At 38.0% G+C, this 16,592-nt stretch overlaps 1 protein-coding gene across 4 annotated transcripts; it reads left to right on the forward strand.

Moving 5' to 3' along the window:
- Positions 1–2,602: 2,602 nt before the first annotated feature.
- Positions 2,603–6,424, forward strand: SRSF1 (serine and arginine rich splicing factor 1). 4 transcript variants are annotated; one of them, XR_009182418.2, is made up of 5 exons: positions 2,603–2,999; positions 3,416–3,600; positions 3,946–4,118; positions 4,317–4,997; positions 5,901–6,424. XR_009182418.2 is itself a non-coding variant. In XM_004461297.5 (4 exons), exons 1-4 carry the CDS (start codon positions 2,806–2,808, stop codon positions 4,509–4,511), a joined length of 747 nt encoding a protein of 248 aa, XP_004461354.1. In that variant the 5' UTR covers positions 2,603–2,805; the 3' UTR covers positions 4,512–6,424. The 4 variants fall into 4 exon arrangements, 2 of the variants coding, with proteins under 2 accessions (XP_004461354.1, XP_058139899.1); XR_009182419.2 differs by having other exon boundaries at positions 4,879–4,997; XM_004461297.5 differs by having other exon boundaries at positions 4,317–6,424.
- Positions 6,425–16,592: the final 10,168 nt, after the last annotated feature.

A 16,592-nucleotide genomic window follows, 5' to 3' on the forward strand; every position in this document is an offset into this window, starting at 1 on the left:
CTGAATGAAATATCTCTCAAAATTTATTCACCTCACTTGTTCTGATTCCTCATTTACTAAGGGGCAGTCTGCTTTGCTTTCCAGACATTCCAAAATAGTTGTCTAGGTATGTACAATCTGAGCATCCTGGTCATCAAAAAGTGAATTTGCCTCCACCTACATAAATGAATAGTTTAGTATATTTCCTTTCTCCTATGGTTATTCCAGTGTTAATCCACTCTGGGACACTGATGACAATAAGATCAAATCCTTAGATTGTACTATTCACCAGGCTAATATTATCTTGAGAGGCCCTGACAAATAGCCATCCAGACTTTTCATGCCATATCCTAATCCTATCATTGACCCCAGAACCTGTAATGTAATTAATTTTAAATATTAAAAAGGCCAGTAGATAAACAAGAAGGAATTATTCACTCTACATTAAGTTCTACTTTGTATTTCTCTGAACTGAAAAAAATCAGGAATGATTGCATTAAATTGGACAGACAATATGTCAAAACAAATACATGGTTTTCTTCTTTTTCTGGAAAGAAAATGTCTGGAAATTAATCCAGTTATGTTTAAATCATTTCAGTATCACTGACACAATATTAATCAACAGAAGATGACTGAATATTTCAAAACTGATGGATAAAAGTTGGAAAAGAAAGGAAAATGGGCTCAATAAATAACTGTTGAATGAAGAAATGAATATATTATATGGTAAAAATTTAAAAAAGAAATCTCATCTTTTCTGCTGCTAACTGGGACAGTACTAGAAATTGAATGAATTTGTTGAAAATGTGTCCTTTTTGGTCAGTGTCTTCTAACTTAAAAAAATCAGGTTTCTTTTTTTATTAAAAGTTCATTTTCAAAATATATTGAAGGATGGCCTGAAAAGATAAACAATCTATCCCTTTCCTCTAAAATTTTCAAAGTTTCTTTTTCTTTTTTAGATCTTTAGAATATGGATTTCAAATCCTCTCTCCAGAAAAAAGTACAAGCACACATACACATAATTTTGGAAACCATTACAGATAAGGACTACCAAAGGTCCTCTATGGATATGTTGAAGATTCACAAATCCAGATTAAGCATTCCTACAAAAGACATTTCAAATTGAATTTTTAGACATGTATGAAACGTATACATGTATGAGACATGTATGAAACGTACATTCAATCAGCTTTTACAACAAAGAAAACACACTCTTCTCCTGAACTAATTTATTTTTTAATCTCAACAGCACTTTGAATTTTGAAAATAAGTGTTTTGCTTCTTTAATGTGGCCTTCGGGAAGACCAGAGTCAAAGTGGCAGTCCATCTTTAAGAACTCAGTCAGACTCTTATTGCAAGCATTTTATCTACTAACCTTAAGCGTGACTTCATCTTAATTCCTTATTTTCCCATTCCTTTTATTTCTTCATATGGTTTTAATGCCTTATTATATATATCTCTGTAAGTTTCCTCACAACCTTGTGGAGAGGGACTTTTGTAAGTAAGTATGTAATATAAAGGAAATCATCCTTAAACTCAGGGTGCAGATTTGTTTTAATATATCTGACTGCAGGGTTTTTAAAAATCTGAATTCATTACCATCGTTTAAAAATCCCATTTTTCACATAAAAATCCCAATTTCAGACATCTCTAGAAAAGTGTAGAGTCCCAATCTTCCTGAGCCAGCATGCAAGCAGGATCAGTCCTGAGAAGCAGTAATCAAGTTCTCACACGTCCATTTCGCTCATTTATTATCTGAGAAGTCAATAATGAGTTCAGAACACTTGAATTCAATTAACGTTAAGGGAAACTCTTCAAAAAGGGATTAACTTCAGGATTTTGCAGCCCCCCAAAATACTTTTTCCTTATTTGTTCTTTGAAATGAAAAACGACAGGCACAATTCCTTCTGCACGCTTTCACAGAGCCTCCCTACCCTAGGTCCAGTAACAGGCGATTGAGTGGAGCAGAGGTCTTGGTCCTGGAAGCAGTACGATGCTGTTACCCCTCTGGTTGTCAGGTACCATCAGATTGGTCAGGACCGCCCTAGTGCAAAGCGTGTTGAAATGAACTGTGCAAAGTCAAGTTCTGAACCAAAGGTGGAACGATACTTATTGCAGAATATTTACTAAAGAAATTACGTTTGATTCCCCTAAATTAGACAGTTGTTTAAGCAGCCCTCGGCCTGAACTTTCACAGGCGAAAGGGCGGGAAAGCAAAGCGACGCCTCGGCTCTGTATTTAATGACCAGTAACGCAGCTCCAGGGCAGCGCCGGCTGTCTGATGATGCTCTTGTTTCCGGAGCAACCGCCCGGTCCCACCCCCTTGAGTCTTTCCCGCCAAAGACCGTTAACGCCGCAAAGCATGGTGGGCCAAGTCTCTAGGGCGTTTCACTAAGTCTTTTCAAGGGGTCGAATTGCCTTAAAAAAGGCTCATTCTTGGGGATATTTACTATCCTTGAAGTCCTGACGGGCACTAATAGCTCCTTTATCGGAGGGTCTGGATTTAGTTTTTACAAACGGCTGGTCACCTCATTGGCAAATAGAGAACGCCGGGGACTTTTTCCCCCTGTATGCGGAGGGTCACGTCGCGCGTGCGTCTGCGTAGTTCTCAAACACGCTCGTTACGCTCTTGCGCGTGCGTATTGAAAGCAAATAGCTCCTTCCTCCCGCTTCTCTTCCTCCCTCCCCCGATATCCGTGCGCCTAGCAGATAAAGGCGCCATTTTGGAGGGGCCGCGGGAGACGTGGTGTCGCTGCGGATTCGTTCTGTCGTGCGCTAGGCTTGGTGGGAAGGCCTGTTCTCCAGTCCGCGCTTTTCGTCGCCGCCATGTCAGGAGGTGGTGTGATTCGTGGTCCGGCAGGGAACAACGATTGCCGCATCTACGTGGGTAACTTACCTCCAGACATCCGAACCAAGGACATTGAGGACGTGTTCTACAAATACGGCGCTATCCGCGACATCGATCTCAAGAATCGCCGCGGGGGACCGCCCTTCGCCTTCGTTGAGTTCGAGGACCCGCGGTGAGGCGGCATGGGGTTTACGGCCCTGAGGAAATAGGTTGGAGTAGTTGGGGGAGGCTCTAAGGCCTTTAGAGAATGGGGGGGATACGTCTGCTTGAGAGGTTGGGAGCGAGGCAATATCGCCCCTGTAGGAGTTGAGTAAGGAGCTGAGTTGGTGTGGTTTCTCTGGTGTTGCGGCTCCATGGGCATCTCCGGAGCCGACTCGCACACTCCGAGCGGGAAACTGAGGCGCAGTGGGCTAGTGTAGTGGTCCGGAGGCCGGCGTGCTTCTGGGTGGGGGAGGGGCCGTTCCTATTATGCAGCGCATGTGGGCTCGTCCACGTTCGGTGCGCATGTGCGAGTGTTGGTGCACTAGTTCCTGACTGAGTTGAACTTCCCGATCCCTTTCTCATTCTTTGCTTTCCGTGGTTACGCAGAGACGCCGAAGACGCGGTGTACGGTCGCGACGGCTATGATTACGACGGATACCGTCTGCGGGTGGAGTTTCCTCGAAGCGGCCGTGGTACAGGCCGAGGTGGCGGTGGGGGTGGAGGTGGCGGAGCACCCCGAGGGCGCTATGGCCCCCCATCCAGGCGATCTGAAAACAGAGTGGTTGTCTCTGGTGAGTTTACGGCTTTTATGGGTTGATGAGAAGGGATAAAAACTATTTTAAAATTGTCCTTGCGTGGCTGGTTTGACAAATGGAGATTTTTATGCTAGGTCCTGATTTTAGATTTTGGGTGAATTTTAATAAACAAGGATTACTGTAATGAGAACTAAATAAAGTTGCAGAGTAGAATATGAAGATCCTTACTTTGCAAATAAATTTGGACTGGATTCCAGAATCTTATCTGTAATCTTTTAGGTACAATTGTTAAGTATTTTGAAATAATTCTTGTTCTAATGTACATTATAAATTTAAGGTGAAATTTGGGATTCTTGGTATTGAAAAAAAATCTCTTTTCAGGACTGCCTCCAAGTGGAAGCTGGCAGGATTTGAAGGATCACATGCGTGAAGCAGGTGATGTATGTTATGCTGATGTTTACCGAGATGGCACTGGTGTCGTGGAGTTTGTACGGAAAGAAGATATGACCTATGCAGTTCGAAAACTGGATAACACTAAGTTTAGATCTCATGAGGTAGGTTATACGCTTATTCTTTTTTTTGCCAGAATTGGATACAGTGGTCTTAACAGTGGAATTTCAAGGTAAGGATTCAGGCAAGGGTGTCCGAGTAAAGTTCCAGTTTTCTCGTTTTAGTTACGTTGATTCATTCAGCATGTCTGAAGTCAGGTGAAAGCTTAGATCTTTCAATGGAAAGTTCTGTCTATCCACTAGGGAGAAACTGCCTACATCCGGGTTAAAGTTGATGGGCCCAGAAGTCCAAGTTATGGAAGATCTCGATCTCGAAGCCGTAGTCGTAGCAGAAGCCGTAGCAGAAGCAACAGCAGGAGTCGCAGTTATTCCCCAAGGAGAAGCAGAGGATCACCACGCTATTCTCCCCGTCATAGCAGATCTCGCTCTCGTACATAAGATGATTGGTGACACTTTTTGTAGAACCCATGTTGTATACAGTTTTCCTTTACTCAGTACAATCTTCTTTTTTTTTAATTCAAACTGTTTTGTTCAGAATGGGCTAGTGTTGAATTGCATTGTTGTGTAATATTCCCTTGCTCCTAACATCTACATTCCCCTCATGTCTTTGATAAATTGTATTTTAAGTGATGTCATAGACAGGATTGTTTAAATTTAGTTACAACTCTCCATGCTCTTCAGACTGTGATACTGTGTAAATGTCTATTCTCTGGTTTGTGTGAACTGGGATGTTGGGGGTGTTTGTGGTTACCTTACCTGGGGAAGTTCTTATGTTTATCTTGCCTTTTCATGTGTCTTTCTGTAGACATATCTGAAGAGATGGATTAAGAATGCTTTGGATTAAGGATTGTGGAGCACATTTCAATCATTTTAGGATTGTCAAAAGGAGGATTGAGGAGGATCAGATCAATAATGGAGGCAATGGTATGACTCCAAGTGCTATTGTCACAGATGAAATTGGCAGTATTGACCTTATACTAAGGCAAGGGTTAAAAATTTAATGTACCTTAAAACACTTGCAAACATTTTATGCAGTTATCTAGCTACAATTGCTTTGCTCTTTAAACCTTGGCAATTGTGGCAAAATTATATTGCCCATTTTGTAACAATTTATGTTGCTCCCTTCCCCCCTTTTTTGTTTTAATAGGGACTAATGTGGGAAGAACTAATTTTGTCACAGTGCTTAGTTACAACTGTTAATGTGTGACCTGCTGTTGGTGTACATGTGGGTACAGGGTGTCTTTTAATTCCAACCAGATAGAGTATAATATCAATACTGCTAAATCTGCATGTCCTCTGTGTGACTGATATAGCGTTGCTATTTCATTTTTTTAAAGACAAAATGAAAGCAAAATATAGAATTCCAACATACTGGTGTAGATAATTTAGTTGGGAATATGTTTCTAGCCTTCTCCTTTAATATTCATGATTGACTCATATACTTAAAACACTTTAATTTGCAAATTAAATTGCAGGTGGGAGCATTAGTTTTAGTTTAGACTTAGGTGGGTACCAATACCAGTAAACTTTTCAACTATACATAACTTTTTAAAACCACAAAACCTGTAATACGCTGTACAGTAACAAGTGTTGGCATTATCAGTTGAACTGTAAATATAAAATGCTTCTTCCAATTAGTCTCTATGATGATTAAGTTTCTAAAATTTATCTGAACACCATTCAGAAACTTGTTTTGGGGAATTTGATAGTTATTGATGTACATCTGTTAAACTGATGACAGACATAACTCATCATTCCCCAGAAACTTTTTTTGATTACAGTATCTAACATTTTGCCTCCTCTTTTTTGGTTTTGCTGGTTATAAAGGTTTGGATTGGAGAGGGCTCACTGGATCCCAATCCTTGGAGCTGGATCATTGGATTCAAATCATAATGTGGATAGGATAGGGAGGATGAATTACAAGGATTCATGGAGCGGGATCAGATTACCAGGAACATAGGAGTGGATTCCTGCCCCAACCAAACCGCATTCGTGTGGATTTTTTTTTTTTTTTATTCAACTTAATTGGCTATTCCAAAGATTTTTTTTTTTCCTATTTTTGACGATTGGAGCCCTTAAGATGCACGATGGAATTGTGTTTTGCATTTTTTGGTAAAAGGAGCAAAGCGAGGACCTGGAGATAATACGCTGGAGCAATCTCCTTGGAAGGATTCAGCACGAGTAGATGGTAAACATTTAAAGGGGAAAGGGGGGGTTTGTTTAAAATAGTAAATCAGTAAGTCACTTCTAAATTAAAAAAAAAACATAATTGGAGTTGAAGAATAAGTAGGTTTCCAATTGGCTATTGCCGTTTTTCTTTGAAAAAAAAATAAACATTTTTTAAAAAACTATGCATGGTTGTCCTTTTTCCTCTTCATGTAAGATGATTTTAAATGGTGACTAGTCTTATGTTTATACTTTAAATGATAAAATAAGGTTCTGGCTCAATGTGTTAGTAAACTAAAGGTTCTTGAAAGGCAGTCTAATGGTATCAGTCATCTGTTGTTAAATGTAAATTTGTAAAAGTCTTCAGAGAAAGATGAAAAGGTGAGAAGGCTGTTATTTAATGTGATGACTGAGGGGGTAATCTAGTGTGAATGATAAGCTTTCCCATATTTTGACAAGAAATGATTAAAGGCTTATAGATGATACTTATTTTGGGAGAGTCTAGACAACTTAGGCTTTTCAGTAAAATTGGTTGATGGCTTGTAAATTTAACATTAACTTGGATGGAGATAGCAATGGAGAATCTTAGTGAAGCTCATCTCAAAAATTGGCAAATATTAAATGTTAACTTCATATCTATTAGAATTCTTAACATCAAATTTTGAAATGTGAATAATTACTAGAAAATTAACTATGGGTGAATCATTGCTAATAAAAGCCTTTAGAGTTTTGTTATTTTAAACTCTTCTCAACCATGAAGTTACTCTGTACCCAAAGCATACCAAGGCAGTAATTATTTATTGAATTCTGCTAGGTTCTGTATATTTCCTAACCTGAATTTGAGATGATTGATCAGGTTACATAATTTCAAACATAGGAAAACCAGAAACAATACTGGTAGTATAAGAAATGGGTCCTAAGAGATTTACATAAAGTACCCAACTTGTAGTCTTAAATGAACCTTGTGAGATATTAGAAGAGACAAAGTATTAATGGTCAAAACAGATTCCACTTTAAATAATACTTTGTATAGATTCATTAAGGAAGTAGTTTTTATGCAAGAATTCAAGATTTAATGACCAAGAAGAGGCAAGAAGCACTATTTTTAGAAAATAATTGTATATGATATGCTTCAAGTTTTCAGTTCTGTTTCATGCATAGAATATTTTAAAAAATAGAAGTTTAAAATTTCTTTCAAGTTACTAATTGAAAAGGTATTGTGAACTAGGTTTGAGCAAAGCTGGGTTCATTAATTTTCACTGAATGTTTTGCGAACAGGACGAAAATGATCAGTAAAAGTTGAGGAACACTCGACTAGAAGTTTTCATAGTTTCAAACCCAGATTAAAATAAGGAAGTACTATTTGATGTAGAGGCTGAGTTTGAATATTAGAGAAAACAGTGCATATGTATGGAAGGTAGAGGGGCTTAGATTTTACAGTTGAGATGTTCAGTCCGGAAATGTACTTTAAACTACTCAGACTGGTAGCTATTAAAGAGTATCATACCCTTTTGGAACTATAAGAATTTTTCTCCGTATTCCCATAGAATAGGGAGCTATAATTAGTTTGCATTCTTCTAACCAAGGAAAAACTTAAGTCTCTTTAAGAAGCAATTATTTTTCATAACATCAGATTGAATAACCCACGTTGCTGTTCAGCCCACATCGTTCTGGAAACAAAAGGTAAGAAACCCATTTTCTGGTTCCTAATTGTTCGGGATCTGAATTTTATTTTAAAAGCTGGCTGAGTTTACTATTCGAGAACTGGTTTTTGAATGTGAACAGATTCCCCTCCTTTAAAATGTTTTTTCCCCCGAATTGTATACTTTTAATAAATTTGGGGTGCTCAGATTCAACCAGCATAGTGCAATGACTTATTCTAGAATCTCAACTTTTGAGAGTATTTACAACATGTTTTGATTATTAGGGCTAGTGTTATATTTCAGACTTGTGTGGTCAAGGTGTATTTCTTATTTTCCCTTTTGTCTACCTGCATGTAAAATTTGTAATGCAAGTTTTAAAAATGTTACATGTATATATTTACCATCACTAATATTAAAAGGAAAGAAACTTTATTAAACTGAAGTCCTGTTGTAACATAACTACCTCATTAAGAGTTTCACAGTATCTTGTCAACAATTCTGAAATCCCAAACACTGAAAACATTTTTGTTGAGCTAATTGAATGTAAAATTTGACCAGAATTGATGTTTTCATTTTGTGCTTAGTGTGACTATCATGTTTTGCTGCAGAAATACTGATGTTTTGTTACCCCCACTCCTGCAGGTTTTGCATACAGTGCAAACCATCCAAAATACATTGGATAAGGGATTGTAAAACTACTGGAATACACAGAGCTAAAGCTTCTGTGTGTAATATTGGGTGTATGAGTGGAAACAAACTTTTTACTGTGGCTCCTTTATTAATTGAGATTCAAGTTCCCCATCTTTTTAGGCTGAAGCAGCCACAAGACAAAAGGTATGACCCACATTTCTTTATCTGCTATTACTGTGGTGGGCTGAAAAAGTTATACTCCACTGAAAGAAATATTCAGCCATCCTAGAATGTACAATAAATGTTCTATTCTCCTTTTGAGATAAATGTTTTCAGTGATTTCCTTACAGGAATATCAACCATTCTGATCCTATAGGAAAAAACTGAGATTGTCATGAAGTAAAAAGATAATAAGGAAACCTCTCTTTTGTGTGTATTGTAATTGTCTAATGAATAAATAGTAATCCTGGCAAAACTTTTGCTTTGAATATAAGTCCAAAAGTTACAGTGTACTTAAACAGTTATTCCTGTGATTTAGAACTTTGGAGGTTATTGCTGGCTTTGAAAGCAGTGCCTAACAACTCTGAAGGTAATTTCAAGTTTGTGTAGAGATTGAGCAAAAGACTTTTCCTATTACAAAGATCACTTGTTGTTTCTTTATTACACAGGATAAATTGAATTAGTCTTTGTCATAAGTTAATTTAGGTAGGAAAAAAATTCATACAACACTATAGAGGTGGTAGGCTAGGTTACCAGGGGGAGGAAAGGCCAGCATGCCTTTGTGTAGAGGTTACCATCTAGGAGGAAGAACAAATCTAAAAGTTCAACGGATCTGTGTGTGATCTCTTAAAAATTATAACAAATGTCACCATACAACTTAGGAGTAACACTAAGACAGAATGCAGGTTGTTTCCACTTATCATCATGAAGATAGTGGACATTGAGAGCTGCTTAGATGCCATATCCATTCCTACCTAAATACATTTTGAACAACGTTTTAAAAGTGTAGGGATCCTAAAATTTAATAATTTTTAATGTTAAAAATGTTAGTGGAGTAAATATTAGGGAAATCACTTAACCACTAGATGGAGCTGTAATGCAGAATCAGCCAAGAACTTATCTAGTGTAAAGAATTGTACAGTGAGATGGAGATCAACCAGCTGGCTGCTTCATCCTCTTCATCAGCTCCGAAGTTACCTAGTTTTGATGGTTTTCTTCCTGCAATTTTTCCTCTGCCATCCCATCTGTTGTGCAAAATTCTTGCCCTTTGCATCTTTTGGCTCCCTTTAGCATTTGAATAGAGCTTATCTTGTGGGTACTCACCTGTAAATCAGAAAAAATCTAAGTTCTTGGATTCCCAAGTATGGAATGAGAATTGGGTGCAGAGATAGGTGTGCTGCCAAAGAAAATTTTTTAAAAATTTTAGGCCTAAAACTGGTATATACTAGGGGGAAAAAAGTGAATATGCTTTTTAGAGACCTTTATAGTTTGTTTTCGTGGTGTGAAAACAGTTTCAGGAGTGATGACATATCTGTAAATTTCTTGGTATTACTAAGAAGCTTTTATGTTTGATGGTTTGTCTTAAAGCCCTGCTTATTTGTCAAGTTAGCTGTTTATGTTCTATATATAGACTTCAAGGAGCTAACTTAAGCACATAGTATCTTGTGATCAGAAAGTCAGCATACACAGTTCTCTTGTCATGATTAGTTAATAACCCTTTAAAAAGAAAGAACTAAAAATTTTGGGGAATTAAGTAACACTTGAGCATTTTTTCATTCCCATCACTTTCATCCCCTTCCAAGTTCACATAAAAATGGCAAAGACACAAACTTTCCTCCCATTTAAAATATGAACTGTGACAAAGAATAGTAAAGCTTTTTAGGCTCATTTGATTATGTTATCATGAAAGACAGGTCACTTGCTATAAAACAATGTTAGAAATTATTACTTGTTTTGAATAACAAAGCACTAACTTTTTCCAGAAGAGAGAAAAAAGTTAAGTTTACACATTAGGACTTTCCCTGCCTACTAAGCTAAGGTTTTTTATAACAGGCTACAGGAGGTAGTTGCTGACCAGCTGCAAATTGGATTGAGAACACTGAAAGAACTAGATTGATTTAGGGCTGTCTTCAATTCTAAAAACATGAGTTGTTCTGCCACTTTGATGATTTAAGTTGTGGCACTCAAGCTACAAATTGTACAAGTGAAAATCCAGCATTCCCTTTGTAAAAGAGAAGTACTGAACTTGAAGATTGGTAAAGAAAGTGCCAAAAGGCATGGTAAAGTTCTTTGAGGTGCTCTAGGTATTAGGGTTGCCCTTGTGGGTAAGTTTGAGATAAACTTTAAGGTTGCAATTATTAGGATTTAGTACATTGGAATGGAACTAAAGCATCAAATAGAAGGGAATTTAGAACATTTTTTAATAGGGGTTGAAAGTCCTAAGCTGAATCTTTTCTACCTAGAACAGTGGCATGTTTATTTGCCTGAGTTTTGGGTTTGTTTTGTTTTCCAAAATGTCTCCTGGATTTGTTTCCATCTTTATTTGCCATACCAGCATACTTGTTTGTGCACCCAAATTCATTGCTGAAGTGTTAGCTGGTTTCACTGACACTCTTACCTTCATACTGGCTGGCCGAAAAATTGCTGCTTGTCTGATTTTCCTAAAACATTCATCATGTTACTCCTTTAATGTGAATCAATGATGGGTTATATTCGCTTTCCAGTTTATCAGTATTTTCCCCCTGTTTAGGTTTATCTGGTAAATACTTCCTACCATGTTCAGTTCTTTGTATGTGCTTATGTTCCAAATGCACACACCAACTTAGTAGTCTGTCTTCCTACTGCTTCAAATCCCTAACATCCTCAAAGTTTGTCCTTAAGTCACTACATTCCTGAAGCTAAAAAGCAAGCTACTAAACCCATATAATAGCTCTCTTCTGATAGACATTTAGTTCTCCCACAACTTATTATTGCTGAATGCTTTGTATGTGTTAATATTTCCTACGTGAGGGAATGTTTTCAGTGAGCCATATGCATTGCTGACAGTTTGTCAAATGTTAATTGACCAGATGTTTTAGTACTCCTTAAAAAACAGTGCTATAGAAGTCAGTATTTCGTTAACTATTTAAACAAACTGGGTAGATTATTGGAGAAAGTATTTTAATACTAGCATTGCATCAAATAATTACTAATTAGATGTGAAACCAGGAAATGCAGATTTAAATGTTAGCCTAAACCAAATATAATTTAGAAGGTAAATATTGCCCCAAAAATCAGTCTTAGAAAGTAAAAAAAAGTTGTTTTATTGTAATCTGTGCACAGTTCCTTCAGTACAGAACATTATAATGGCATTGTTTCCTCAATATAGCAGTTGTCATTTTTGTTTCTTCCTGTGTCTTATCATTCTTTCTTAAACTTCGTTCTTAGAGAGGAAGCCTTGAATCTTCTCTAAATTTCATGGTCCTGCCTCAATGAAGATCTCTGTAGATTTCTCATGGGGTTGATTGTTTTTGGTTCTTTCTTACTAGGAGTTATCTACATAGGGATCTTTATATAAAGATTTTATTTAGAGTGAAGAGACTGAATAATGTATTATTTCCTGGGGTTGAAAAAGAATCCTAAATGCTACTCCAGGACTTGGAACCTGGTCTTTAGGTTTATAGAGGATCATCCTCTTACATAATTCTCTCAATGCTGGGAGACCCAGCACGCATGTATTTAACTCCTCCACCTCCAGTCCTACAAGCAACCCAGTCCTTTGGCCATTAGAAATTCTTCCACCCCTTCATGATTCACTAAATACTAACAAGCATTCTTGGGTTAATTGCACTCTTATTTTTGCTATTTAGCAGTGTATATGTCACATAAAATGCATGAATTGAGATGTTACCTTTAAGCTGTTAATAGTTTCATGTGAATGTGTTTTATTTTCTCCAGTTACTTCATAAACTTCAAGAGAAGGGACTATGTTTTAAATTTTTTAGCATTTCTTCCAAGATGCTCTGTATGTTAGTACATATACCTTATTAAGTGTTTATGAATGAATGAATATGGTAATAAGATCCTATATAGATATGCTGCATAGTTTAGATCGAGATGCAGTGTTTTCCTCCAGTCAGATGGGCTTATTCCCAGAATCTCAAGGGTTTGTGCCCCTGGTACCTTTTTTAGCCGTGGAGGTTTTTTAACAAAAATCTTTGCAAGGCGGTAAGACAAATCCCTAATTGTTCCTTATGACAATAACAGCTAATAACTCTTGTTTTACAAAGTAATTTGATCCTGAAATAGCATTAGTCTCATTTTGCAATTTGAGGAACTAGGCTCAGAGATGTTAAAGTGGCAAAGCCAGGACTTGAGTTCAGGCTTTCTTATGACAGATTCTTTGTTTATTTTACAACCCTTGCTGAAGCCAGCCTGCCTTTTCCAGTTGGGAAGGTTTTAGGGGAGGATAAGACTGACTGGAGGGAACACCACCTGTAATACCTATTGATGCCACCAGGGTGCCTCGTGGTGCTGTCTTTGACCCTTGTTCTTATCTTGGAAGTTGGATTCAGTTCCAAACCAGGAGTTAATCTAATCACTGGCTATGGTCCAACACCCAGCAACAAGAAAGGGGATGCTAGGTTCTTCCTTTTCCAATGTGCAGTGCACTGGCAGCTCTTAAGAGAGAAGCCCTTGCCTTCTTTTGATCCCTACTAATTAAGCTGGCCCCAGGTAAAGACAGCAAGTCATAGAGTGGCCAGGGCTTGGCTGGTCACTCAGAGTAACTAGGTAATAACTCCACAAGGGACAGTAGTAGAGAAAACTCGTGAATGGGTAAAGTCTGCACATGTCTGCATTTGTTTTGATAGCTGAGTATATTTAAATAGTAAAAAAGATCCACAACAAACCAGATTGAATTGTTTAATCATTCTAGATGAATTTTTAAAATCAGTCTTTGGTGACTTCTCAGTTTGCAATCAAAATGTTTGTACTACACTTAGCCTGAAAGACTGGACTTCTCCACTGTAGAAGATTCTTAATATCCGAGTGACTAGTGCATTTCTTCGCACTTAATAAGTGCACAAATATTTGTTGACTGGAATAGCAAAGCCTCTAATATTTCTGGGATAGTTGTACACATGAGCCATTTTTCTAAAGCAAGAATACACATTAAGTCAGTCTTTGTTTTGATTTTAGGCTGTTCAGAATCGGTTATGAACTCAGAAGCTAGTCTCTGAGGTATCTGGTTGGCCTTTCAAAATCTTTAATATGTCATTCTATAATAGGTTGGAATTCTTAGCATAGCCTAAATTTGGAGCTTAATCTATAGAGCTGTTTCATTTTAGGTGTCATCCCTACATGGTATCTGCAGAACTAGGTGTTGTCAGGGCTCTTAAGGCCACGGGAAGAAACAACTAGGAGTAGACATTACTGATTCATCATGTTGGACTTTGATTTGATGTCCCTAGCTTCCATCCCCAAACTCCAAGTCCATGGTTTTAAGGAGATCACTGGAACAAATCCCAAACCTACTCTCCAGTAGTGAAGTTTCCTTAAAATTTCCTCAACCCTTCTCTCTTGAGAGGGCTAATCACAGATGACAATACAGACTTGGACTCTTCTTACATATGCTTAGATTATCAAAGTAAGTGCCTCAGGTAAACAGACTGTCCTGTATGTAGCATATGGAGGTTTCCTCAAGCTTCAGCAGCATTACCACCAGATGGGCTAAACTGAAGACGACTATGGGACTAGAATTACTGTAGAAATATGTTATCAATTCTTATTTTACAAACAAAATCCTTTTGCCCCTAAGAAACATCACTAAGGGATTGCTTTGTCCCATATTATAAAGCTAGTTTTAGTAAATTTGCGTAGAAATACTCTTCCAAGTGAGAGGAATGTATTTTGTGCCTTTCCATCTGAATCTGAAGTGCAAATAAACAACTAGAAGGCTAAAACAATGTGTATCCCAACCCCCACAATGCTTAGTTCTGGGCTTTGCTTATACCTGATGCTTAGAAAGCATTTTCACTGGCTTGGATTGACTACTTGCCATCTGCTCTCTGAGCATTCACTGCTGTGAGAGGGGAGAGAAAGGGAAAGGAGAGCTGGTTGGGGTGGGGAGAGAAAGCTGAAGAATTAAGAAGAAACAGCTGGGACCCAAAGGGGTGGGACTTAGGTCTACAAAACCAAAAGCCAGTGGAGGACTGGGTCAGGCCCTGGGGGTAGGGGACTAATTAACTTTTGTCAACTAGTTGAGTAAGAGCCTAGTGCGCTTTATTGAAGACACTAAAGGTACTTCAAAGGAAAAAAATCTAGATTCTCTGAAATGGACCTGTCTTCTTTGTGGACCTTAGTAAATTTGTTTATCAGGTCAAAATCTATCCTGCCTTCTATGAATTCTTTCAGATCCTTTTCCAGGCCTAGCAGAGAGCTTGCTGCCACTACTCAGGCAACCAATGGTGAAGTGCTTTAAGTAGTATTTGGATAACAGGTAAGCTTGATAATGTTATTCACAGTTAATGGAGTAAATTCTAAGTATAGTAGTAGTTCCCATGTAACACTTTAACCACCAGCTGACCAGGTTTTATGCTTGAACCAGATGTCTGGATGTAGAATTTAACATTAAGTAGCTTCTAATTCGAGAATTCTCAGAGTCAAAAAACATCCTTAGAAGGAACTAATTCCCTTTCCTGGAGATTCAGCCAGATCTATTGCTGTCCCAGACTTGTGTTGCCATCTTTGATATTGCTTTCTGGAATAGAGAGCCTTCCTTCCCAAAGCTTAGTCCGGCTTGGCTTATGATGTCACATCAGTGTCTTAGGTCACCACTGCTCATTTCCCTTGCTCAGGAACATGTCCAGGAACAGGTGCATAGGTTCCTCAACACCTGGTTCATTGTTTGCTCTTCCCTTCTCTGCCAAAAATGGGGGGGGGGATGACACTCAGTTGAAGATCAGATTGACCCCAATGAGACTTTTTTTTTTTTTAATTTAGGCCCATGGAAGGGAGAGAAATACTGATGTAGAAAGAGTCATAAAATCTGTATGTATTAATATGCTTACTTATTGGAGACTTCTGAGAAACAGGATCCTTCTTCCTGAACTCTGGACTATCCCCAAATCTGATAAAAGGAAGAAACTGAGGAGATGTTTCTTTTGGAGCTTGATGTTTCTGTTTTTGTTCTGCTCTTCACAAGAACGTTTGGACAGGCATTAGCAAGGAATCCTATCGTTTTTGCCCATAAAGAGCATTTTGAGATGTTCTGATGATGAAGATGGGTGGCACAGTGCTGTTTAGTGTCATTACCAGTGGAATGTATTTGGAGTAGGAAGCTATAACCACTGAAAATAGCTTTACCTCTATACCAAATTTTAAGACTTATGTTCTTGAAAATTATAGGTGCTGTAATTGAATTAAGCTTTGCAGTTTGGTTCAGGCCCACCAAGTTTATGTGACCTGCTAAGTGTCAAATTTTTTTTCAAGCTCAGCCATTACCCTGGGCCTGGGGCATCTGAGGGCAGTAACGAACAGCTGTCCAAAAGAGAAATGTTGGTGCCTGAGAGTATGTTTTCCAGTTGTATTGAATTTCTTACTTGGTATATTTTTGACCTGTCTTAGTTTCTTTCCTTCTTGTGGCCTATGCTATTTTGCTTGATGGTTAGATATCCTCCTTTGTCAGCCAGTCAGGAGTGGTAAAATAGAAAATAGTATTTTTACTCAAATGCTTTAAGGATGAAGCTGATAGATTTAGCATTGATTTTTCACAGCCCCTTTGAAGAAGAGGTAAGGTGATAAATGTGCTTCCGTGGCTTTGGACTAATTTTTGGAGTCTTGGATGTGTGACCCTTCTAAGAAACAAGAGAGTATTAAGAATCATCAACCACCAGCTGAACTCCGTGTTTACTAGGAAAATGGGTAGATTTGTTCCCTGTCCCTTTGTTCTTTGTGACTATGTTCCATATGTCAAGGAACTTAAATAGGTTAGGTATTCAGGGGAAGAAAAAAGAAAACTTTATTGTTTCCCTTTCCTCACCTTGCCAGTTGAAACTAGTGATGACACTTTAGGTGTAGAATTGACACACAAACCTGTAAT

Source organism: Dasypus novemcinctus, chromosome 21, assembly GCF_030445035.2.
Source record: "Dasypus novemcinctus isolate mDasNov1 chromosome 21, mDasNov1.1.hap2, whole genome shotgun sequence".
Lineage (NCBI taxonomy): Eukaryota > Metazoa > Chordata > Mammalia > Cingulata > Dasypodidae > Dasypus > Dasypus novemcinctus.